The sequence below is a fragment of the Callospermophilus lateralis genome, chromosome 17 (assembly GCF_048772815.1).
Source record: "Callospermophilus lateralis isolate mCalLat2 chromosome 17, mCalLat2.hap1, whole genome shotgun sequence".
NCBI lineage: Eukaryota > Metazoa > Chordata > Mammalia > Rodentia > Sciuridae > Callospermophilus > Callospermophilus lateralis.
The window spans coordinates 50,598,812-50,624,932 of record NC_135321.1 but is presented as its reverse complement, the minus strand read 5'-3'; the positions used below and the strand labels follow the sequence as shown (position 1 = coordinate 50,624,932).

Genomic DNA, 26,121 nt, shown 5'->3' with positions numbered 1-26,121 from the left:
TCAGATTTAATGTCCATTCCAACAAAAAAAAAAAAAAAAGAAAATCAAACTGAAGCAGGTCAAAGAAAGACCTTGTCTCAAATAATTAGCACACCGTGTATACAGTCTAAACCTTCTTCCCATAGTCTAATATTTCATAAATCCCAAATTACTCAATAATGTTTCAAACTTGTTTTTTGAGGAGTTTCAATCTTGTTTTTTAACTTTTTAATACAAAGTAATTCTTTTTTATTTTTTGGGTACCAGGCATTGAACTCAGGGCACTCAACCACTGAGCCACATTCCCAGTCCTGTTTTTTTTTTTTTTTTTTTAATTTAATACTTATTTTTTTAGTGGTAGTTGGACACAATACCTTGATTTCATTTATTTTTATGTGGTGCTGAGGATCGAACCAAGAGCTCTGCCTGTGCTAGGCAAGCGCTCTACTGTTGAACCACAACCCCAGCCCCCACAGTCCTATTTTTTGTACTTTATTTAGAGACAGGGTCTCACTGAGTTTTTTGACGCCTCACTTTTTTGCTGAGTCTGGCTTTGAATTCCTCCTGTCTCGGTCTCCTGAGTCGCTGGGATTACAGGCGTTTGCCACTTGCGCTCAGCCAAAGTGAGTTGTTACAGAATTTTTTAACATTAAAAAATGACTTTCTGAGGGTTATTAGAATAATTATTTGTGAACTACAATAAGTTTTGTTTCTTAGTGAGAAAAAAATAAACATATTTCTATTTAGAGAAAAGATAAGACTTCATTCTTATCCAGGAATCCTAGTCAGGACACAATAGTTCTTTTCTTTTTTGTGGTGCTGGGTATTGAACCCAGGGCATTGTGAATGCAAGGCAAGCAAGCACTTTATCAACTGAGCTATATCCCCAGCCCACACAATAGTTCCTGAAGAGTTGAATTAACAACTAGGGGCTTCCTTTAATTGTTTGGTGTCATAAAAACACACTCAAGTGTGTTTGGGAAGTAACTTGTTAACTTTTCTCAATCAACTACTACAGCAATGTTTACTTTAAAGGTTACTGAATATAATAGCAGGTCTTTTTCAGGGATATAGGTGGTTGGCTTGGAATTGTTTCATAATTGTTTCAAGGATCTCAGAAGCAGGAACTTTCTGAAAACTAAATGGACTTCTATTAGCATTTAAGTTCTCCTGAACTTCCATGATCTAGAAAGAAATACTTGGCAAAAAGAAACCTCTAAATCCATCACAGTTGGTTAGCCTCATCGTGAATGACACATACGTACTTTAAACATAGACACCTCAAATCCATTTTAGTTTTAAAAAAGAATATTATTTCAAGTAAAGAGGGAATTCTGTAGTTCTCTACACTCCCAAAGGGAATGAAATCTAGTTTCATATCACTATATCATAGTGATATAAGAAGCCTAGGATATTTAAATTACTTGATAAGTTACTTCAAATATTTCAGTCAAGTTTGTACCAACTTTCATTTTACAGAATTTTTAAATAAAAATTAATTCCTTGGCAACCAGAAACCACAAATCACATTTAATTTTAGGCTTTAAAAAAACACCTTATTTTTGTTTTAATCTAAGTTTCATTACTTACTTGTTCTAAAGTATCCTCCAAACCCATTTTTTTATTCAGAGCTTTATTAATTTCTTCTTCATTTTCATTCAGGAGTTCCTTGAGGGGTACCTATACAAACATGAGAATGTGAGTGAAAGGTAATTACAAAATTTATTTTATGTGGAATATGTAAATTGTGATACAGGGATTGATTTCTATCATGGGGATTGAACCCAGGGCCTTGTGCATGCTGGGCAAACACTCTGTCACTGAACTACATCCTTTAAAAAATAATTTTGGAGACAGTGGCTTGGTAAGTTGTCCAGGATGGTTTAGAACTTGCCATCCTCCTGCCTTGGCCTCTGACTAGCTAGATTATAAAGGTGTGTGCCTGGCAAGCTGTAATATTTTAAATTTAATACAACATTACTAAGAAAATAAAACTAATTTTTAATGTAATTTCTATACCTGTAGAATATAACCTGCTTTTGGTTTTTAATACTTGCAAAGTTCAAGAATTGTTCATCTATTCTGGAAATTCACTTCTATACATTTTGTAGGTACACTAGGTTTACTGTAGTAATCTTTCTTCTTATTCTTCTTATTTTTTGTGGTACTGGAGATTGAAACCAGGAATGCTTTACCATTTAGCTACATCCTTAGCCCTTTTTATTTTTTGAGACAGTGTCTTGCTAAGTTGCTTAGGGCCTCTGTAAATTGCTGAGGTTGGCCTCATACTTGTGATTCTCCTGTCTCAGTCTCCTGAGCAGGTGGGATTACAGGTGTGCTACACCAAGCCCACCTTACTGCAGTAACTTTTTGAAAACAAATTATATGTAGGTTGTATTTTTATGCTATGTTCTCCAGATAGATTAATTTCTCTTACTCCTCTTTAGTTTTATCATTCTCAATTTGTTTTTTCTATGTTTATCTTCTGTCCTACAGATTTAATTTCAACACTACTTTGTTGCTTCTCATTATGTTTTTCTTTTATTGAGGTGAAATTCACATTTTAAGATGGTTAAACTGAAATAGGTTAAATTTAAGTGTGCAATTCAGTGGCATTTAGAAATTCTCGATGCTATGTAAATATATCCCTAGTTCTAAACATTTCATCATTCCAAAAAAACCCCTCATAGGCCATTATGGTGGTTTTTAAAAACTTGGGGTAAATTTTTAAATAGCTGTGTTCTACCACTGAGCTATATTCCCAGGCATGTCAATTTTTTATTTTGAAGAAGGGGCTCACTAAATTGCTGAGTCTGATCTTGAAATTGCCATCTTCCAGCGTCAGTCTCTTGAGTAGAAGGAATTATAGGCATGTACTACTATATCTGGCTAAGTCTAACTTAACCCATTTCAGTCCACTAATAAACTAATCTCCAGGAAAGCAAAGATTTTATCTACGTATCTTACCTCTAGCGTGTAGCTGGTCTGCAACATAATATATATTCAATTAATATTTGTTGAATAATTCTCAAGGGAAAAAGTGCACAGCTTTTGAATTTGACAATCTATTCAAAAAACTAAGTATCAGCAGGGTACAATGGCACACTCATATAATCCCAGCAGCTCAGGAGGCTGGGGCAGGAGGATCACGAGTTCAAAGCCAGCCTCAGCAAAAGTGAGGCGCTAAGCAACTCAGTGAGACCCTGTCTCTAAATAAAATATAACACAGGGCTGGGGATATGGCTTAGTGATTGAGTGCTCCTGAGTTCAATCCCCAATAACCCCCACACCCACAAAAAACAAACAAAACAAAAAAACCCCAAAAAACAAAAAGTATCATGAAAGAGGGCATTTTAAGGGGCCAATAAAATATTAAAATTTATGAATATGTAAGATGTTGTGATAGAGCAAACTAAAAATTTTCTTCCCCAAATTATTTCCTTGGTCATACTGCAAAATTAGGCATAGATTTCTCATTTTGACTGCTGGTATTTCTTAATGCATTATTACATCTTATGCTTTCACGTGTGTCCTTGTGCCTTTCACACACCATTCCATGAATATTTCAGTTTTCAAGATTTCATTCCATGGTCACCATCTCTGTGGAGTTTTATTGCTACCTGGGAAGAACCAATCTTGTTATATCTTGTAAAGACTTCTAATAGGGCACATATTTGTCATTCATTCATTTATATCTTTCTCCCATGAGGGGACTAGGAGCAAAGGTTGTCATGCTTATCTGTACAGTCTTGGTGTTTGTCTTGTATATAAATGAATTACTTACTGGATAGTTGAATAAAGTAGCTAGAGAAGAAGAAAAGGTTTTATATTTTGAAGAGTTAGCTGTAACAAAGACAAGATTTCTACCACCAAGAAGAAGACCAAGAAGTTCGGTCTCTTTAGTCCTGGGATATGGACATATTTAAGTTCCAGTTCTTATAGATAACAATCTCATAATTTACTTACATAAACTTGAGCCCTGTATTTGATGAGGCAGTTGGCACCAGCTTCAGGATTAAACTTAATTTCAAAGTCATAACCTTGGGAATTCTCAGCACTTTTAGGAATAAGTTTTAATTTTCTAGCCAGTTTGTGATATTCTGCTAATTGTGTTTCAATCTAAGGAAAGAACACAAAAAGAAATGTTAAAAATAAAGTAGCCCTATTTCATATGGTTTTCAACTGGCATTTCTGCAATTTTATACAAAATGTTATGACTATTTTTAGTAGTTTAGTGATTTAGTAACTTTTAGTAATAAGGCGGCAACTTAAAAATACGTAAAGGATGAAAGGTTTTATTCATACTAAATCTATAGAAGAATTTTAAGCCTATAATTGATTGGTAAGTAGTATATTACTATTCTTCCATTTACCTGATAAACAGTTTAGAATAAGTGTCCATGTTCAGGTTCTAACTAACATTTACTTTTTCAAATGCTAGACATAGAAATATGAAACAAATAAAAACCTTAGTTTTGTCAATGTACAAATTAAAACATTTCATTTATTCAAAATAAGTGAAATTTAATTATTTAAGGTTCAAAATGCTATCTTAACTGTATTGATAAAAATATTTTAGTAACGTATGTCACATTTTCTGTCCTCCCTCTTTCCATTGGGGCTTTGTTTAAATTATGTTATCAGAAAGGTTTCCCTTCTAATGTAGCCCCCGTGGTTTTTCTCAAACCTCACTTTTCTTTTTTTCTATAGCAATCATCACTAACTGACAAAATAAATCGCTCACTTTCACTGCTGGAATGTAATCACCATGAAAACAGCTGTATCTACTGTATCTACAACAATGCCCGGCATACAGTAGATGTTTATTATTTGATTGAATAAATAAATTTGCAGATTCCAGGCAACTTATTTTTATAGTGCTTTCTCCATTAATATGTACTTAGTTTCTAATAACTATTATATATTCATAACGTTTGAGTAAAGAAATGCAATGGCAAAGCATTTTTAATTTCAAAAAAAGCATTAGATCTCAAAGCAATACTACTTGTATATTAAGATTTTTCTAATAATCAATTAGGAAATCATTTCTATTACATTACTAAAATATAGTAGCTCTCTTGGAATCATTAAAGTATGTAGTTCTATTTGTCCTTATGCTAAATAATGCTGGGAATAGTTTCTTCTGTTCTTTTCTTTTAAATCTAATGAAATTAGCTTCCAAAAGCTAATAAGCTTTATTGTACCTAACTGCAAGGAGAGCAAATATGTGGCACATGTGTCTGTAGTTTCTCTTTCCCATATCAATTCACACAGCAAAAATTTATCACACTCTTTCCTGATGAATATAGATTTAGTACAATCTCAACAAAGAACTCCAGAAGGCTAATACCAGAGCTGAGATGTGGAACAAAAATTAGTCCCGGGGTAGGATGATAAATGAATGAAATGTTTATACTGATCTTTTGTGTGTACTGCCACCATCCTTTAATATCCCTCTTAACTAATTCTGAGGGACCCACTGCTCTAAGTTTTGTTTGCACTGTCCATGGCCTTGCTCTGGCTCATCCCCAGTCCACTGCTTTCCCACTTCCTCAATTTTTTTTCTCCATTCAGCTTGGTCATCCAACTACTAATTATAGTTTATTAAACTTAGATTTCACCTAGTTCAGAAATTCATAACTTTCCTTTATTGTACAGTGCTGGTGAGATAAGGTATAGCGAAGTAATTAATTTCAGATACACTGATTAAGTCTAACCATGTTTAATTTCCTGAAGAAGCAAATGGAGACTATGGTAGGTTAGATGACATGATGGGGTCACATAGGTGGATGGTGGCAAATCCAGGGCTAAACCCAAGGTTTATGAAATTCTAGGCTAGGTTTGAAGACTTTGTCTGACCACCAGAGGCCATCTCCCTTTCCTTCCCTTGGTTGGGATTGAACCCACGGCCTCACATATGGTAAGCATTCTACCACTGAGCTACAACTCCAACCCCTATTTCCTATAAATTTCCCTTTTTCTCCTTGATACACAAGCGGAGAGTTTACCTAGCAATGTCAGGAAGATGAAGAAAAACAGATGGCTAAGGAAAGAGCAGAATTATGTAAAACAGGGTAAAGAAAGGAGGTAAAGCTTTGTTAATATTGAACTGTCCATTTCATATTGAGATTCATATATGTTGGTGTGTAAAATTCACACTTTCAACAAATCAGTTAAAATCTGAATGTTCAAGAAATTATCTGCAGGCTGGGCAATAGCTCAGTGATAAAGCCCTTGAGAGGCACTGGGTTTGAACTTCACCACTGCAACCAATAAAACAAAACAAAAACAAAAACCAAATCTCTTTGATTATGTCTATAATGCAGTTTATAAATGTGACCAGGAATAGAAACTAGCGTTGCCCCCTTAGTGAAAACTAAGCTGCTATGCTTTAATAATTTTTTTTTTTCATGTGATAAATGTGTAATAAATACTGTACTAAATGGGCTGGAGTTATAGCCCAGTGGTGGAGTGCTTGCTTTGCACATATGAGGCACTGGATTTGATCCTCAGCACCACATATAAATAAATAAATAAAATAAACATAAATAAACAAAATTTTAATTTTTTAATTTGTTTAAATAAACAAAATTTTAATTTGTTTAATTTTTAACATAAATAAATAAAAAAATAAATAAACAAAAAAAAGATATTGTATTCAACTATAACTAAAAAAATAATAAAAAAACTGTAATAAGGAAAGTACTGGAGGTAATAAGATAAAAAAATGATTATTTTGGAACAAAAATCAGATGCTAATCAAATTTTCAAACTACATCTACCAATAAGCAAACACCATAAATGAAAATGAAAGAATGAAGAACTTTAAAGCAAAAATGTAAGTCTGAAACTCTCTACTCTCCATTTTCCTCCATTAAATAAGAAAAACCCTTTAAAACCTTTTTTTAAAAAAAAAAAAAAAAAAAAGATAACTGGAACTAATTAATAGGCTACAAGTAAGAGTAAAGAATGCACAGAAATTAAGTATGGCAGGATAATGAAGATTGCCTACAAAAATAAGAGTAACCTTTCATTATCTAGAAATTCATATGGTCAGAAAGTCTACTTTATTGACAATGTTGGCTAAATTATTAAAGTATTATCTATAAAATTAAGCTTAGGCTAAGTAATTTGGTTCTTTTATGCTGAAGTCTAAACCCATGTATACAAATAGTTTATTATGTCCTGGATGCCGCATATAAACAATACATCTATCCTCATTCCTGACTTATTTCTTATTTCTCTTCTATTCCCAAGTAAGTGGTACTACTACTCACCCAACTGTGCAAGCTAGACACATGGCTGCTCCCCCTCTCTTTCATCTATCTCATTTACTGTACCTCCTAAGTAGCTAGAATCCACCCACTTCTTAGAATCCCTATTAGCATTACCTAAATTTAGCTTGTAATTTCTCCCTAGATTACTGCTTCTGATCATTATTTAACTGTTTTGCTCCCTTCCAACACATTTTTCACATTGCGAAAAATAACATCTTTCTGAAGAGGTGATTACACCTGTTTATAATTTTTAAGTTCTGAGAGTTTTCAGGATAATGACCAAACTTATAAACTACAAGAAAAGCTTGTACATTAGGCTGCTTAGTCTGAGCTTTCCCATATATTCCTTTTTTGCTAATTCATGCAAAAAAAGAGTTGCCATGTTAACTCTTTCTTATATTTCTTAATTCAATTTGAAGTGTTATCTCTGTCTTGCCAAGTTGTTGAGGCTGGACTCAAACTTGTGTTATCTCTGCCTCAGCCTTCTGAGAGGCTGGGGTTATGGGCATTTGCCACTATGCTGGGCTAGGTCAGATGTTTCTTGATGGAAGAGTCTTTGCATTTTTATCTTTATTTCCCCTATGCTCAGCAGAGTAAGTGGCACACAGTGGCTGTTACAGAAATGTATGAAGAGTGATTAGGTAAATGAAGAGGGATTAATTTCCTCCTCTACAGATGGGATTTATGAAAATTATTTCATGGTCTTAAGAGATTTTTTTGTTTATTCCTTCGTTCACTGTTATAAAATAAAATATAGTATACCTTAAATATGACTGTGAGAAAGTGTTACTGAATTGACATAAAAGAAATGAGTATTTTAGTCATGCTAAATGTCAATGTTAGACAATTTTACCTCTTTAGCCAATTTAGTCTACCCACCAAGTTCTTCTTAATTGGAATAGACCTTTATAAAAAGGTCAACTCTCATGAGTTGCCACTGAAAATGGTACGACTTACCACCTCTTTGCCTCTGGCATACTTTAACTCTTCATTCCATAACTGCTGTTGTTCAGCTTCCAGCTCCTTAGTTAATTTATTAATGGTCTGCTGCAATTCGTTTTTTTCATGATTTATTCTCTCTATGTCTGCAACTGAGTACTTCTGGTTATCAACAATATTCAGTAGACGTGCATTCTCCTGTTTTATTGTTTCACATTCTAGTTCTGAATTGGAAAAAAACAAACTTTTAACTTCTTCAATTCCTACAAAAAAACTGATGCCATTATTTAACAGGACCAATGTCTAACTATCCAAGTTGTATACATACATATTTCTTCTTCTTTTGGCTAATTTAGGTCTCACTTTGCTAATAACATTCTTGGAAATAATACAGTTAAAATTCTATGTTAATATCTTATTTCTCTATTGTCTTACTATGGTTTTCAGAAAGTAGTATATGAAAAAAATGTAACCTAACATAATAATTACAATTAAGAATATTTGTACTTAAGAGGGGTAAGAGGGCTAGTCTGTTTCTGTTAATGTTCATTTAAATGCTTTTAATAGATGACTGTTTAAAAAAAAATAAACTTTATGTTATTTTTAAAAATATTTAGTTGTTAGTGGACCTTTATTTTTTATTTATTTGTATGCAGTGTTGAGAATCAGACCCAGTACCTCACACATGCTAGGCAAGCGCTCTATCACAGAGCCACAACTCCAGGCCCAATAGATGACTCTTCGAATAGCCAGAAAAACCACATCCACAAATATAAAAACTTTATTTTATTAAAATAAAGTTTGTAGGGCTAGGGTTGTGGCTTAGTGGTAGCGTACTTGCTTAGCCTACCGTGTGTGAGGCACTGGGTTTGATTCTCAGCACTGCATATAAATAAATAAATAGTCCATGAATATCTAAAATATATTTAAAAAGATAAAGTTTTTATTTAAATAAATCAGTATTTTCCAACATCCTGACTCATGCCTTACACAGATATGATAATATTTTTATAACAGGTTGTGATAAAAAGAAGGGGTTGACTAACTGGGTAAAGTACATCATCATGAGTGCTGAGAGGACCAATATGTCAATTTTTTTTTTTGGTACCAGGAATTAAACCCAGAGGTGTTTAACTACTTGTTCATATCCCCAGTTCTTTTTCTTTTTTAAGACAGGGTCTTGCTAAGTTCTTGCTAAGTTGCAGGGCTGTGCTAAGTTGCTAAAGCTAGCTTTGAACTTGTGATCTTCCTGCCTCAGCCTCCTGAGCTGTTGGGATTACATAGCCCAAGCCCAATATTTGGGAAGCTCCTCATATGAACTTAAAATAAGTTAATGTTGGTTTAGGTAAAACTTTATGCATTTATCACAAATACCTGTTCAAAAATATGTTTAGAGTTTAAATGTATCTTTTACAGTCTTGGCTACAAATGGCTTTAAATAATCAAGAAAGTTAAAATACTCCCAAGAATTAAGACATCTTAGGTTAATCATTACAAAATTAATCTCTCCAACTAAACCACTTTGAAATGACAAATGATAGCTGAAGTATTACTCTCTTATCAGTTTGCAACTATTGGGAAAAAATTTTCAGAAGTAGGAAATATGACAAGTCTCTTAATTATATGCCAATAAGGAACATACTGTATTAATGTTAGAAAGTATTGACTTAATTACATTACAAACATTGTTAGAATAATAAATTAGTCTATGGTTCCTTGTCATGATGGAGAACAAACAAAGGATAGTGACTAGGGGCCAAGTGTAAAATGATGAGTTTGTTTAGAGCAAATTAAACATACATAATTACAGTCATTTGGAAAAAATAAAACAAAACTGATTTAGCAAATACTTGGGATAATTACAAGACTTGACTTGACAGATGATCAATACTCCACAGACTGAGTTAAGTCAAAATTCCTGAGGATTATCTATATAATTCCCGCATGGTACAGACTCAACTTATAAAGTCCTAAAATAAAATACAAGAAGGCCAATTCCTGAGAAAGTAAATAGGATAATTTGTTCATGTATTTACTTTTGAACTGTAGCCCAACAGTTTTGTGATTTGTAGATACCTTCCTTTGCTCTCCTTCTAGATGCTATCAAATACGTGTGCCACAATATTTGCCAATTTTACAATTAAGATGGATATGAGTTCATGAAAACAAGGATAGGAAGACTCAGGATACAAACAAGGTTTCTTTAGTTGTGCTTTTGCTTCTTGAGAATTGTAGTACTTGCATCTTTTCATCTTATTTTCAGATTTAGCTGCTGAGCTGCTTTTATTTGTAGCAATGGAGAGTAAAACAGAGCACACTGAAACAGGCAGAGATCAAGAGTCTGGCTTATTAATTACAAAGCAGAATAGAATATGGAATAACAGACACACACACACACACACACACACACACACACACACACACACACACACTCTCTCTCTCATATCAGGCAGCATGTGTTCTTAGGGTAGGTCCCTATTGACTTCAGAGAGCTTGTGCTTGAAAAGGTGGAGGAGGTTGAATGATGGCGACACAGATATATGAAGTCCTAATCTCTGGAACTTGTACACATTACTTTATTTGGAAAAGGAGTTTTGCAGATGTGATTAAGAATACTGGGACAAGCAGATAGCCCTGGATTACGCAGGTGGGCTCTAAATATCACAAGCATCCTTCTAAGGTCAAAGCAGAGGGAGACTTCACATAGAAGAAAACTGAACATAGTGGCATAAGCATTTAATCCCAGTTCCTTGAAAGGCTGAGGTAGGAGGACAGCAAGTTTAAGGCCAGCCTAGGTAACCTGGCAAGACTCCATCTCATCATCTTAAAAAAAAAGACACACAGGGAAGGCAATATAAAGATGGACAGGGAAGACAATATAAAGATGAAGGCAGAGAATCAGAGAATGTGGTGATGTAGATACAAGCTTGGGAACACTGTCCAACACCAAAAGCTGGAGGAGGCAAAGAACAGATTCACCCTAAGTCCTTGTGGGGAGTGTAGTGCTATTGGTTTTTGGACATACAACACCTGTAACTATGATAGACAGAGTTAAGCTTTTTTTTGTTTTAAACTACCAAGTTTGTAGTAATTTGTTAAAGCAGCTTCAGAAAACAGAAAAGGCATTGGAAACTTGGTAACCAGCTATAAAAATTTACCATAGAAGCAAAATAGATATAGATAACATAGGTCTTGGAATATATGGGACAATGCCCATCTGAATGATCTCTTTCAGTATTAGCTGTGCTTACCTACTCTGGCAATTTCTTCATCGAGACCACTTAATTTCTGGTCCAGAATGGCTGAATGAGACTCCAAATTGCTCATGTATGCCTGATATTTCTGAACATCTGCTTGTAAGGAAGCTTTCAACTTCCTTAATGACTCTAGACGGTTCTTTAAGAGAAAAGAATATTAAATTAGTTATTCTCATCAATAATCATTCCATACTTTATTTTAAAAGAAAACAATGTTATTAAATTCATCTCAGAGAAAGTTTAATTAGCATTCCCTTTCATTTTAGGAGGAATCAAATGAAAGAGCACTATATTATTATTACCTATATTAAGACATGGACTTTTCAATAAGTCAGTTTAGAATAGGAAAAATCAAAACAAAAAATCATCACAAGGGCCAAAGAGAAAAAAAAAAAACACAATCTTTAAAATTGCTTATTTTATAAAAGAGCCTGGGTGCTTCATTAGTAATACGCAAAATAAAATTAAGATATCAGTATTTTAATTTAGTCTTTAGAAAACACTTAAGATATTATGTAAGTCAGATATATCACTCTTCCTTTTTTTTACTAACTATAAAACTCAGGGCTTCTTGTTAATAGTGCTCCTTGGAGATAAATACCACAGGGATTTTGTTCAAAAGCTATTTCTGGTCTTATGTAAAAAGGTAGAAATCTTTCATCATATTCTGAACACCATTAGTCAAAGACTGATAGATCCCAAGGGAAAACAAAACTCCATAGATACCAAACATGTTTTCAATGGGAATTTATTCTATGTAATATTTAACTTTTAAGAAGCTTACTTTGTTAAAAAATTTTATCAAAAAATTTTTGATAAAAACAGCCAGTATTCTCTAAGGAGACCAAGAATCTATAAGAGCTCTCAAGGTAGTACATAAACACATTTACTAACCGGCTCTTTTTCTCTCTCTTGTTCCAATCTTGCAATCTGTTCATTCAATGCTTTGTTTTTCGCTGCTAATGATTCTAGCTTGGAAGCATCTACATTATATAAATCCTCTGGAGACAAAACCCAAAAAAACTTCATAAGTCTCAGTCCACAATATTTTTTGCCTTCTATCTCTCTGGTCAAATCACAAAGTTTTGCCCAGGCTGGCCTTAAACTTATAATCCTCCTGCTTCAGCCTCTGGGTAGCTCCACTGGACAAGTTGTAGATGAACACAATATCTTTATTTTATTTATTTTAATGTGGGTACTGAGGATCAAACCCAGTACCTCACACATGCTACGCAAGTGCTCTACCACAATCCCAGCCCTGCACTGTAACTTTCGATTCCCCTTACCCTACTTGATTTTTCTCCACAGCACTAATCACTGCTTGATTTACTGTTGTTCATTTATTACTATCTCTTTCTATTAGAATGTAAGTTTATAGGGGCAAGGATTCTTTTAATCTCATATTTATTACTGTATCCCCAGTGTCTAAATGATGCCTAACACATACTAGATATACAACAGAAATTTGAATGGGTAAATGAATTAATTTATATGCTTAATTACATACAGAAATATAAAGTAACTCACTAGATACTTTCTGTATTAGATTACTAGGAACTTTCCTCTCTTAAAAAAAAAAAAATAAAAAAAATAAAGCGTCATTTACCTTGCTTTCTTTCTCATGTGTTAAAGCTGAAATTGACCTGGCTACTCTTCAGGAATGTCCATTCCCAGCAGAACATAAGGGAATGTTTTTTTTTTTACATTTCCTGCCATGAGTGGCGAGGTGATATTCTCCTGTTTTGATTGACTCAATTGTTTTTGAAGAAACAGCTTCATATATCTTAATCTATTTTACCTTTCTCTGACATTTTATATACAAGGTAATTCTAACTTAAGGAATAATATAAAATAATGTCCCTGGATCATTTTAGAGTTAGCCAGTAAATATTGGGATGTCACCAGATTATACTGAATACAAAAATATTTCTTTATTTAGAAATACAATGATCTGTTAACTTTCTGCGAATTTAAAAAGAGACTTTAGGTCTTTTGACTAATTGGTGCTTTAAGTTTTCAAATAGTAAAGCAAGGACATAAGAGGGATACTATCTCCTTAGAGAAATAGCATTTATTAATTACTTTCAATGCTGCTGGTCGTGTTTGGTATTATACTGCCATCTAATCCTGCAAAGCTTTGTCAGAATGATGAACTTTTTTGTTGAGTTCACAGTCGCTAAGCGACTTTAGGACTGACATCAACACCAGTATTCTGTACTCCACTACTACTTTTCTCCACCAAAGAAAAAAATTTGCAGGCATCTGTATGCATTTAAAGTACAGAGCTCTTATGAACATTAGATATGGCAAAATAAATTACCATACCAAGAGCAGAGGTAAATGACTGAAGGCAAGCATATTGGGTATGAGAACACTTACTCAGCTTTGACTGCAACTCTGCATTCATCTCTTCAAAGCTGTCAGCACCAGTCATGAAACTCTCATAGCATTTTATGGTGTAGTCCAAAAATAACTGGTTGGGTAAAGCAGATTTTAAAAACAAAGTCATGATTCTGTTAGTTTGTTCCACATTTCTAAATGAAAATTTATTTTGAATAAAAAAGAAGTCAAAAACACTAAGTAGTTATATAAATTTGTATGATTAAGAGACAGAAACCTATTCGCTGTACATACTCAGCATGCTACTTCTAAATGTAGTATTAGATTACTAGGAACTTTCCTCTCTTAAAAAATAAAAAAAGCATCATTTATCTTGCTTCCTTTCTCATGTGGTAAAGCTGAAATTGACCTGGTTACTCTTCAGGAATGTACACCTGCAGCAGAACATAAGGGAATGTTTTTTTATATTTCATGTCATGAGTGGCCAGGTATAAATAAGAGGTATAAATATGTATATCCTATTTTAAAAATATCTTCAGAATTTCAAGCTCAAAAAAACAAGGAAACTTGCTATAATTACATTGCAACTTCCAGCTCAAAAACAGCCTGGTAAGTAGAGATCTAAACAGTAGAGCATCAAAATTTTTAATATTTATCCAAGAGAAAGTAACACTCTATTTTGCAGTCATCGGGTATTTTGGCTCCTGAGAATGAGTATTTTTATTAGAAGGCAAAGCAATTCCCTTTGTGCTAATTCTTTGCTTACAAGCAACTTTCTCATTACTTGGTTGATATGGAAGGAGTACCTTAAATAGGCAGCACAAGTATTCCTATAACTGGACAGACTTACCACTGATGGTAAAATAATATATTTTCATTCTACTTCAAATCAGTCTCGTGATTTTTAGTAATAGTGAATCAGTTTCCCTAAGCTTGTTCAATTTTTATCTTACATATTAAAAAAAAAAAAAACTGAGTTTACAGACCCACAAAGCTGAGGATCAGAATCTGGTGAATTTAATACAGAGAAAACCCTTTATAATTAAAAATAGCACTTCATAGATTCCAAAGTGTTTCTCTATATTTAATCATTTGAAATAATAGCTCCGATGGCAAGAATAACTTTTAATGGTTTAAACCTTTTGGATGAATGTCAAGAAATTTACCAGTTAATAGGTGGTAATTATATTTGGGTGAAACTGAGGTACAACTAAATGTAGTTGAGCACACATGTTGCAATGTGGGAGAACTCTCTAAGGTAAGATCAAAGGCTTTCCAGAAGCAGTTCCAGCTGGGATCACTGCTGATGTAGAAAGGGGCATGTATATTCTTGCTCAAAAAAGGGCAGTAATAACACATCAGTTGATATATCTCTGAACTACTGACCAGGCAGTAATAAAAGATGAGAATGAAATTATTTCCACTCTCTTTTGGTGAGAAAGGCTCCAAAGAGTGAAGGTTAAAAGTAGAGATAGAAAGCTTTTCTTCTAGGGGCCCGGGTGGTAATTGATCTTTTATGTATGCTGGGAACACAAGTGCATAATCTCAACATTTAAAAGTTATTCCTTGGATCTAGATTTATTCCATTTAGATATATAGATTGGCATATTTTAGGAAATGGGGGAGGGGAGGCTTGTCACACAGCTTAGGTTCCAGTAAAGTATATAGTTCTATAAAAAAAAAAGTATATAGTTCTATAAAAAGTGCATGGTAAGTGACAATATGCCTAAACTAAAAAGTCAGAACAAAATAAAGAACCTATGTGTAATATTCTAAGATTCAATTTGTTATCCTTTGTATTAACAAATACATTAAAATATTATTAATATTTTCATTCTATAAGAGGAGGAAAAGATATATAACATAAAACATTTTACCTTATTATGTATAATTCCATCTTCAGTTTCTTCTCCCCATGGCTGTCCATCATCAAATAAAGGTGAGCTTTCTTTCATGGCAGTATATATCTAGTTAGCAAATAAACAACGTAGTAAGTTGATTGTTTAGATGTGAAAAACATGGCTTTCATGTTTGTCAATTTTTAGGGTAGGGTGGTTCTGGGGATTGAACCCAGAAGCTCTTTACCATGAAACCATATTCCTAGTCCTTTTTATTTTTTAAGATAGGATCCCATGAAGTTACTTAGGGCCTCATGGAGTTCCTAAGGCGGGCCTTAAACTTGTGATCCTCCTGCCTGAGCCTCCTGAGCTGCTGGAATTACAGGTGTGCTCCAATATTCCTGGCTCAATTTTTTTTTTTAATAGTTTTTTAGTTGTAGGTGGACACAATATCTTTCATTTTATTTTCATGTGGCGCCAGGTATAAAACCCAGTGCCTCACTTATACTATGCAAGTGTTCTACCATTAATTCACCACCCTGGCCCCTCAAATTTGTTTTTTAGTGTCATTTTAGAAGCTTTTAATTGCATGACTGAAAGTTTGTTTTTCTGGGATATTATATTGAATCTTAAAACATGATCCTTGAAATTTTAGTAAAAAATCTCTTAAAATTTTGGAAAGAAGTGCTCCATATTTAGTTCTTCTCCAGAGAGAAAAACATGTGACCCTTATACAGCTATTAATCTATTGAGAATATACACATTTTAATGCAACTCTAAGAATCCAAATCAGTACTGCCATAGAAAAGGTGAACTAATAATTATTTCTTTTGAGTTCAATTTTGGTAAATCTCATGTATAAATATGAACTTTAGATTGAATTTTACATTATAAAATTTCAGAAATACTACAATTATTGAAATTCGAAAGTAATAAATGAAGGTGGTTTTTGATGGGAAATTTTCTTTTCCTGGGTCTTATATACAGGATTTTGGGAAGACACTGTTCTTAGCCCAGAGTTGCCTGTCCTTCTACCCTTTCCCTAATCTCAAGGCACTGAAGACTTTCTGTAAGTCTAGGGTGGACGCAGGGAGCTCTATCAATTCATTCTTTGCCTTGTCTTTCATTGACAGGGCCTCAGGTGACAGTTTGGTTTAATGAAGTCTGAGAGACATGTATGGCAGAGCCCAAGAAAACAACAGAAGTTTCTATCTTGTCATTAGGATAAAGAAGTTTCTGCTGCCTTGTCAAATGTCCTTGTGAAAACTGTTACTACTCTGCAAGGTTCAAGGAGAGCCATACACAGACAGACAGATTCTCCAGGAACTATAGAAGCCTCAACTGCAAGGACTGACAGTTTTAAAATGAGAAGATTTGGTTGAAATAGTTGCAACTTGAAATTGTATAGAGATAAAAAGAAATATAGCTAGGCATAATGGTACACACCTGTAATCCCAGCAATCTGGGAGGATAAAGGAGAAGAATTATGAATCCAAGGCCAGCATAGGCAACTTAGTGAGACCCTATCTCAAAATAAAAAATAAAACAGCTGGATATGACCCAGTGCTAACGCATAACATTTTATGGTTTAATAGAAATTTCCTTAAGTTCAAGTTTAGTCTCCAGTACAGCACATACGCTTGAGGTATTTTTTTCAGCTAAAGATTACATTTTTTTCAAAATACTACCACTTCTCAAGATTGTGAAACTTCAGGCAGAAAGCCTGCAGAGGGATATGAGATAAGTCAGGCTCTGCCCCCTTGATCATTAAACAAAGGCTCCAGGGAACTCTAGGGGCACATACAACCCTCCTATTCATGGTCATCAGTAGAGGAGACAGGGGACTTTCTAAACTACTGCCACTCAAACCGATTATGTGCCAAGCTCTGAAAGGAGGCATAGAGAGAATGAAAGAAGAAACCAAACTTTATGAAATATTAACAAGCAATTTGGAAGTGTAGCAAAAGAATAATAAACAATGAACAAACAGAGGCAATTAGGAAACCAGGTCAAGAGAAAAAGAATACTCTCAGTAGATCCTGCAAAAGCATACAACAACCTTTACCCATTCCTGGTTAAAGCAGATGAACTTCAACATGAAAAACATTATCTCTATCTTAATACATTAAAACTAAATAATAAAATTGAAGGAGCAAAAGAGATAGGAAAAAAGAGATTGACTACTTTTACAAATGATGAGAATGAATATCGTCAAGATAGAAATCCCCTCCCCCCAATATATCTACGAATTCAATGTGATGTCAATGGGGAGCAAAAGCAAAATGGCTTTAAAAGTGAGGATCTGAAAATAGCTAGATAACTTGTGAAAAGCAATAAAAATCTGCCTCTACTACATAAAATATGTTAGAAAGCAAAGCAATTAGAATGCTCATGATGCAGGGATAGGAGAAAAGAAAAACAGATCTAAGAATACATTGAGAACAGCTCCAAATTATTGGGAAATGATAGGTTATTCAGTAAATGTTACTAAGATATGTGAGTGAGTTATTTAAAAAATAATGCTTTCTCTTTCTTAAGCTAAAATAAATTGCAGAGGGATAAAGATTTCAAATAACACAAAGCTGGGTGCGTTGGCATACACCTGTAGTCCAGTTATCTGGGAGGCTGATCACATGAGCCTTGGATTTTGAGACAAGACTGGGCAACAGAGTGAGACCTTGTCTCAAAAAAAGAAAAAAACAAAAAACAGAAAACAAAAAAATGAACAACAACACAAAGAAGCCATAAAAGTACTAGGGAAAATAACTGGAGACATTAAAAACAAACAAACAAACAAACACACACACACCAGGGAATAAAGGAGGCTTTCCCAGGTGTGACTAAAATTCTAAGATTAAATGGGAAAGACAATTAGAACAAGAAACCTATAGTGTCTCATGGATTCTATGTTGCTGCAGTGTTCAATTTTATCACATTGAGAAAAGCAAGATAGGAAAGAGGGGATTCCAACCTAAATAATGGGCTTGGAGGCATCTCAAGAGATCTCTTTTTCTAGCTGGATGCAGTGTCTGTAATCCCAGCAACTCAGGAGGCTGAGGTGGGAGGATCACAAATTGGAGTCCAGCCTGGGCAATTTAACAAGACTGTTTCAAAATAAGTTATAAAAAGGGCTGAGAATGAAGCTCAGTGCTCCAATGCTTGCCTGGAATGTGTGAGGCCCTAGATGGACATCCCAGTACTGTCCAAAAAAGAGGTCTCTCTCTGACCAGTCACAGCAGTTCCTGTACATCTGGAGATGTTATCTCACAACCACATAACAAAATCCTAAGACGCTTAGGCAAATAAGGTTGAAGTATTCCAGTGCTAATAGGGATATCTGATAGTGAGAATGCAGAGGTGGTTACCATGTCCATGGGGTATGTGAGACAAGTTAAATGTATAAATGTTATATATGAAGTCCAATAATTTGTGCTTTATTAATGGGCGCTGGTATTGGATTTCTATTCTTTTTTGTTGTTGTTGTTGTTTTTTGACAACTGCTGATGCTCCATGTACTAGCATGATTCTTGGGGTCAAAATCCATCCACCCACTGCCTACTTACATTTACTTAAGGGCTTTTGATGACCAACAGAATGTCAGGGGACCATACTGGTTTTAAGAATTCTATTGCTAAGTATGACAGGAAACTCAGAAGCTACAAAAGGAAGAGACTAGATAAAAATTCATAATTCAGAAGAGTCAAAACATAGTACACAAAATCAAAAGGAAAATAAAATAATATAATAATAATATAAAATAATATAAAATAATATAGACAGGGGCTAATTTCTTTAACTTATGTTATTATTTTTTTGTAGTGCTAGGGATGGAAGCCAGGGTCTTATGTATGCTAGGCAAGTGGTCTACCACTGAGCTACACTTTCAGCCCTAAATGAATCATTTTTGAACTACAATCTTGGGTTGGATATAGCTCAATGATAGACTGTTTACCTAACAATCACCTGGAATTGATTCCTAACACAGTTAAAACAAATGACAACAACAAAAAACAAATAAAATAGCACAAAAAGCAAATATGAAAATATTAGTTATCTTTATTTTGCTTGTTATGTTGCCAACTATTAAAAACAATTCGGCTGGGAGTATAGATTAGTTGCAGAGTGCTTGCCTAGAGTGTGTGAGGTTTTGATTTGTTTAATCTTGACAATTGTCTTATGGAGGAACCCTAAAAAGGGAAATCAAAGGAATAGCTGGGTATAGTGGGGAGAACTTGTAGTCCCAGCTTCTTGGGAGGCGGAGGTGGGAGGATCAATTGAGCCTAACTGTTCAAGATCAGCCTGGGAAACACAGAAGTTCCCATGTCAAACAAAATTAAATCAACCATCAACAAGTTTGCTATGTAAGGAGTTCAATACAGAAACGTTCAAATTAATAGCAAAATAATGAAATATAAAATAGGCCATAAAAGTGCATATAGGCAAATCAAAAGGAATATAAATAACAGAACAAACAAAAGTATAAATTTTTTGTTTCAAAATACTTATACTTGGGGGGGGGGTTGTGGCTCAGTGTCAGAGTGCTTGCCTAGCATATGTGAGGCACTAGGTTTGATTCTTAGCACCCTATATAAATAAATAAAAAATAAAGATCCATTAACAACTTAAAAAATTAACAAAAACAACAAAAAATACACATACTAAAACAAGCTATTTTTCAGCTCCCAAATTGGTGGATTTTGATAGTAATACCTATGATATAGAAAAAGGAGTATGTTCACACATTGTTGAGTATTTAATGAAACGAATTTCCTGGAGGGAATTTGTCAGTATATAAAAGAAAATACAGTCATGCATCACCTAATGATAGGGACACATTCTGAGAAATGCGTTGGTCAATTCTGTCTTTGTGCAAACATCATAGTGTACTTACATACACCTAGATGGTATTGGTCAATCACTTGACATGGCCTCTTGAACCAATCAAGAAATGTGGTAAATACAAGATGCATGAGGCTGCTGCCTGCATAACATGGCACACTGTTTTATAGTAAACATTTAAAAAAATGAGTAGGTAACTTTAAAGTAACAATAAAAAGTATGGTATAGTAAGTACTTAATTCAGTCACAAAGCATAGTAGCCTAGTTTATACCAGCAACACCATAGAAATGTGAGTAATGCTTAATATATAATAAGTAATGCTTAATATAAAAAAAGCTTATATTAATATGGTAAAAATAATATCTCAAAGTGATAGAAAATTTTCAGGTCTATGATAGATTTATGGGGCTATTGTCATAAATGCTATCACTGACTGATATGTCATTATGTGGCACATGACTGTACATACTTTGCAAAGTAATAAAGCATTTTTAAAACCATACCCAGGATGGGGGTACGACTTAGTTATTTAGTATGCTTGAGGCTCAGGCTTCAATCCCCAGCCCCACAAAAACAAATAAAAAATTACAACCAAAAGAAATGCTTTAAGTTGTCTCTAAACTGAGAGATTATGGGTACATCATTCAGTATTTTCTGAAACTTTTTACAATAAATACTGATTTTAGTTTTAAAACGGGAGAAACTGAATTTCATGAGGGAAAATAAAAAAAATCAATTTGCTATTGATTCATTTTAATTTAAACTGTAAAATCTCATGAAAATGAATAACCTCTTTGCCAACATGAACTTTATCTCCCTCACCTCTCATGACATATGTTGATAGTCTCAGGAACTTAAATGCACTTTGAAAAATGAAAACTTTGAAGCAGACTTGAGATAAGTGGCAAAAGCAAGACTGGGAGAGAAATAGGACTACCTTTTAGAGAAAAAACCCAAACTTTCCTATGTGTACATTTAAAAGGTGAAACCAAATACCTTGATGCAGTCTATTAGCCAAACCAAGGCTGCCACAATGTGAGGCCAGGTATGTGGGGCTCCCACTGTGTACATGGAACTTTTGGACAGTGCAAAAGGATACCTACGGTGGGGAGAAAAAAAAAAAAGGCTTATATTAATATGGTAAAAATAATGGGCAAATTAAGCAAGAAGTTACGTTTTTAAAATTACCCACATTCCATTATTTTAACTTGTTTAGAAAATATTTTGTTGCGATTCTGTGCTAGTCATCTACAAAATGATTTTGTGTATTTTTGGTTTCTTCTCTGCAGATTAATTTGTATTTATAAACCCTTAATATGTGGAATTTGATTTATAATCAGCATGTTGGAGTCCTATCAAAAGATCTTTTGTTTCCCTAAATTCAATAAACCACCTAAAAACTACTCATCCCCAAATCCAACATTGTGCTTACTCTATTTAGCCCTTTCCAAATTCATATTCATTCCATCAGACCTCAATGCTATTGCTTTTATTTCCATAAAATCCGTGGTAACCAGGGCTGGGGTTATGGCTCAGCAGTAGAGCACTCGCCTAGCATGTGCAAGGTGCTGGGTTCGATCCTCAGCACTATATAAAAATAAATTAAAATAAATGTATTGTGTTCAACTACAACTAAATAAAATATTTATTAAAAAAACAAAAAAAACAAAAAAAACCTGTGGTAACCAGCATGTACTTTCTACCCCATCACTTAGGCAGTTTAGGGCCTCATGCTCTATCACATGTAGTTCTGTACTAACTTACTGCTATGGTGTGAATGTTCATCTCCCAGAATTCATGGATTGGAAACTTAACCCATAAAGTCAGATGTTAATGATATTCAGAGGTGGGACTTTTGGGAGGTGACTGGCAGAGCCCTCGTGAATGGATTAATCCATCTAGAGGAATGTTATTGAGGGAGTGGCTTTATTATAAAAGTCAGATCTCTCTGACACATTTGTATTGTTTTGCCATGTGATACCCTCTTCCATGTCATGATCCAGCCCTCACAAGGTACAAAGCAGATGCTGACACCATGCTTTTGGGTTTTCTAACCCCCTAGACCATGAGCTAAATAAATGCCTGTTCTTTATAAGTCAAACATGAAACAGACTAATATATCCACAGTATAATTCCTCTTCTATTCATTCTGTATGTATTGTTCACAGTAATCATCTTAAAACATGTTACTTTTCTAACTCAAACATTAAATTTATTGAATTTGGTTTTTAGGTTCCAATAATTTCCCCAGACTAAGAAATATTAATAATGTTCATACCCAAGGTCTTTAAAGATTCTTGGAACCTCTTCTTCAAATTTTGTGTCAGGAAGTTCATATGAAGGGCATAGGAAGCCATAAAGAAAAGTGAAGATCTTCAGGAAGTCTTTAACAGATGGAGCTTGTAGAGATTTCATGGATACACTATATGCATAACCATTTTCTGTAAGAAACTACAATAACTTTTATGAAACATCAAACATTTTGTCATAATAAAATTATTGGAAAATACCTAAGAAGACATTCACAATTATTATTTGAATTATAAAATACCTCACAGAGTTGTCGAATACACTGCTGAATGAATGCTTTGTCATTAAGTGGTCTTGGGTCCTTGACTTTTTCAGAACTGGAAAATATGCCAATTTGACTGTTCCGGGATCCATGTCCACTAGTTCTGGAAACACAGTTTTAAAAGTCAAAGATATTTCTTTCTGTGGTCAAGTCTAAGTTGTTGCTGTTGTTATTATTATTATTATTTTTAACATTGGCACCAAGCATTAAAGTTTAATTTTTTAATCCTTATTTACTTAAACAGAATTCTATTATTTAAAGTAGAGAGAGCTGGGCGTGATGGTGCATGCCTGTAATCTCAGCGGCTCAGGAGGCTGTGGCAAGAGGATCATGAGTTCAAAGCTAGCCTTAGTAAAAGTGAGGTACTAAGAAACTTGGTGAGACTCTGTCTCTAAATACAATACAATAGGGCTGGGGATGTGGCTCAGTGGTTGAATGCCCCGGGTTCAATTCCCAGAACTAAATAAATGAATAAGTAAGCAAATAAATAAAGAGAATGTAAAATATGAAGTTATAACAGTTAAAAGAAAATTTAGATATAAAATAAGGCAGGGATAAAAATATACTGATACTTTTCATTAACAACACATACACTCTCCTCTAATGTGTACTGAGTCCACAAGATCTTCTGCACCAACTATTCTACACGTTTATTCAATAACCCAAGTCCTTGTGCTTTTATTTACCCCTCCATAATTGCTCCCTGCAACTCATCATTTCTCACTATTTCGTGTGGGAAATCTGCCTTTGGAGATTAAGAGTTAACACAGAAAAGCACTTAATATCTGGGCTTTAGAAATGCTCAACAAATGTTAGATCTTATAAATATTATCATCTCCTTCAATCAATCCTCAAAACTGCCTTGTGAGGATACACTGTTTTTGTCTCCAGCCATCATGTCTGGCCAGACCTTTTTATTTTGAGAGAGGGTCTTGCTAAGTTATTGAGGTTGGCCTAGAACTTGTGATCTATGATCTACCTCAGCTGGGTGCTGGGATTACAGGCATGTACCCCTGTGCCTGGCTCATTTTATCCATGAGTGTATAGTGAAGTTTTACAGAGGCTGGCTATAAGATGCATAATATTCTAATAGACTGCAGAAGCAGATATGAGAATCTACCTATCTTCTATAAAGTCACATATTAAAAGGGATTTGCAAAACTGGAAAGCAATGTCACTCTTCTCTCTGAAATAGTTTTGTTTTTGGAAACATGTTTTTTAACATTAAAAACATATGATTTATTTTACTATGTAATAGTCTTATTGCTATTTTAAATTGAATTAATATATATATTTTAAAATCTTCGCAGTGTTAATTTTTAAATGGCTAATATTGATAAAGCCCATACAACAAATGCTCCTTGGAGTTCTCATTAAGAGTATGAAAAAGATGAGACTCAAATGTGGGATTAGTTCCTCATTTTATAATCTATGATTCTATAGTATTTGAGTGCTAGGTATAGAACTTCCAATTATTCACATGGAATAATAAAATAGTGGTCTGAATGGGTTAATTTACCTCTTATTACCATCTAAAGCAGATATAACCTAAAAATTTAGTCATTTAAAACATTACCTTTTACCAAATATAGAGACTTTTCTTTCAGATGCAGGTTTATTTATACTCAACTTTCCAAAGGCTGGTTTCTCTTTGCTTTAAGAAAAACAGAAAACAACACTTTAAAATAAATACAAGAAATAATCAGCTCAAGAAACTTTTGGAAATATGTTGGAATAAATACCTCCTCCCTATTACCTATAAAATTATTCAGAATCATGAAAAATTTTAGCAGTAACCACAGCTGTTATGATAAGGATGGGCTAAAAGTATAAATTATAGTACTAAAATATTAAGAAGCAGAACAAAAATCTTATCTACATTATGATTTTATCTTAAAATATGTACATTTACAGATAACAATCTTACAGAAAAAGGCAAAATGTACAAATAGATATATTCAATCACAGGATGATAGTTACTTTTGAGACTTTTTTTCTTTTAAAGCTCACTGTTAGAATGTAGTTGCGCTCCGTATACAATATTTGAATTACAGACAAAAAACATTGATGATGGTAAGCTTTTTTTTTTTTTTTAATATCTATTTATTTTTTTTTAGTTTTCAGCGGGCACAACATCTTTGTATGTGGGCTGAGGATCGAACCCGGGCTGCACGCATGCCAGGCGAGCGTGTTACCGCTTGAGCCACATCCCAGCCCAATGGTAACCTTTTCACACCTAATACAATTCAATACCTAAAATCTTTTGGTGTAATGTGCAACAAAATATTCTGTTAAAGTATTCAGAAGGAAAATAAATATTTCACATTTCTAAAAGTACAGAAACTCACAGTACGTTAAACCCAAATAATTTAAGAACAGCCCGCAAGTAACTTGTACCTAAGTATTAGAGAAGAATTGATACAGCTCTACAGTGGCTTATAGTGTTCTTCTGTCAACTGCAAGAACATCAATTATAGAGGAAAAAAATACAGTTTATATCGCAAGTTCATTTGGGCACTGTTTTCCCTGTGAGTCTTTGAAAAAGTGTTGTTCTGTAGGTTGCTATTACGTTTTAGCTTATCATCAGAGCAAATAACATTGCTTTGATTTGATGAAGAACTTTGGTAGTTGGAAACATCTCAATAAATTTAAAGTCACAGTACAGGACCTGCTTAAACAAGAAGCTGTATAATAAAAGAAGATTATGTACAACTATAATGTACCAATTAAAAATATGAAAAACAATTATAAAAGAGGATTTGGGAATTTAAGAAACACCGGTATGAGGCCTATTGCCTAGTATTGTTGATTCCAAATTAGGTATCACTGGCAACAGATAGGATTCACTAACACATTACACAGACTACATCTTTATATTAACCATTTTATAATTTCTTTGCCTAAGACAAAACAAAAACAAAAACAAAAACACAAAAAAACAAAAAACACAGATTAGGACCACAGATGGCAGCACTTACGTTTGAGGAGTATGAAGGCCTTGTTTATTCATGTCCTGAGATCTTAACTCTTGCATAGAGAGGCGGCCGGCACCACCGGTGGAAAATGAACTGCGCTTCAT

General features: G+C 34.0%; 1 protein-coding gene across 1 annotated transcript in view; it reads right to left on the bottom strand.

The window, feature by feature from the left end:
- The window catches only part of Ndc80 (NDC80 kinetochore complex component), a 44,702-nt gene extending 18,581 nt beyond the window's left edge, over positions 1 to 26,121 (bottom strand). Inside the window, exons 1-12 of the mRNA XM_076837152.1 lie at positions 26,021 to 26,121; positions 24,619 to 24,696; positions 23,022 to 23,145; positions 22,749 to 22,921; positions 21,467 to 21,569; positions 15,670 to 15,759; positions 13,832 to 13,925; positions 12,347 to 12,453; positions 11,447 to 11,591; positions 8,214 to 8,419; positions 3,946 to 4,098; positions 1,570 to 1,659 (exon numbers count right to left, since the gene is read on the bottom strand). Of these exons, the coding sequence (XP_076693267.1) occupies positions 1,570 to 1,659; positions 3,946 to 4,098; positions 8,214 to 8,419; positions 11,447 to 11,591; positions 12,347 to 12,453; positions 13,832 to 13,925; positions 15,670 to 15,759; positions 21,467 to 21,569; positions 22,749 to 22,921; positions 23,022 to 23,145; positions 24,619 to 24,696; positions 26,021 to 26,121 (1,464 nt within the window). The remainder of the gene's footprint in view (positions 1 to 1,569; positions 1,660 to 3,945; positions 4,099 to 8,213; positions 8,420 to 11,446; positions 11,592 to 12,346; positions 12,454 to 13,831; positions 13,926 to 15,669; positions 15,760 to 21,466; positions 21,570 to 22,748; positions 22,922 to 23,021; positions 23,146 to 24,618; positions 24,697 to 26,020) is intronic.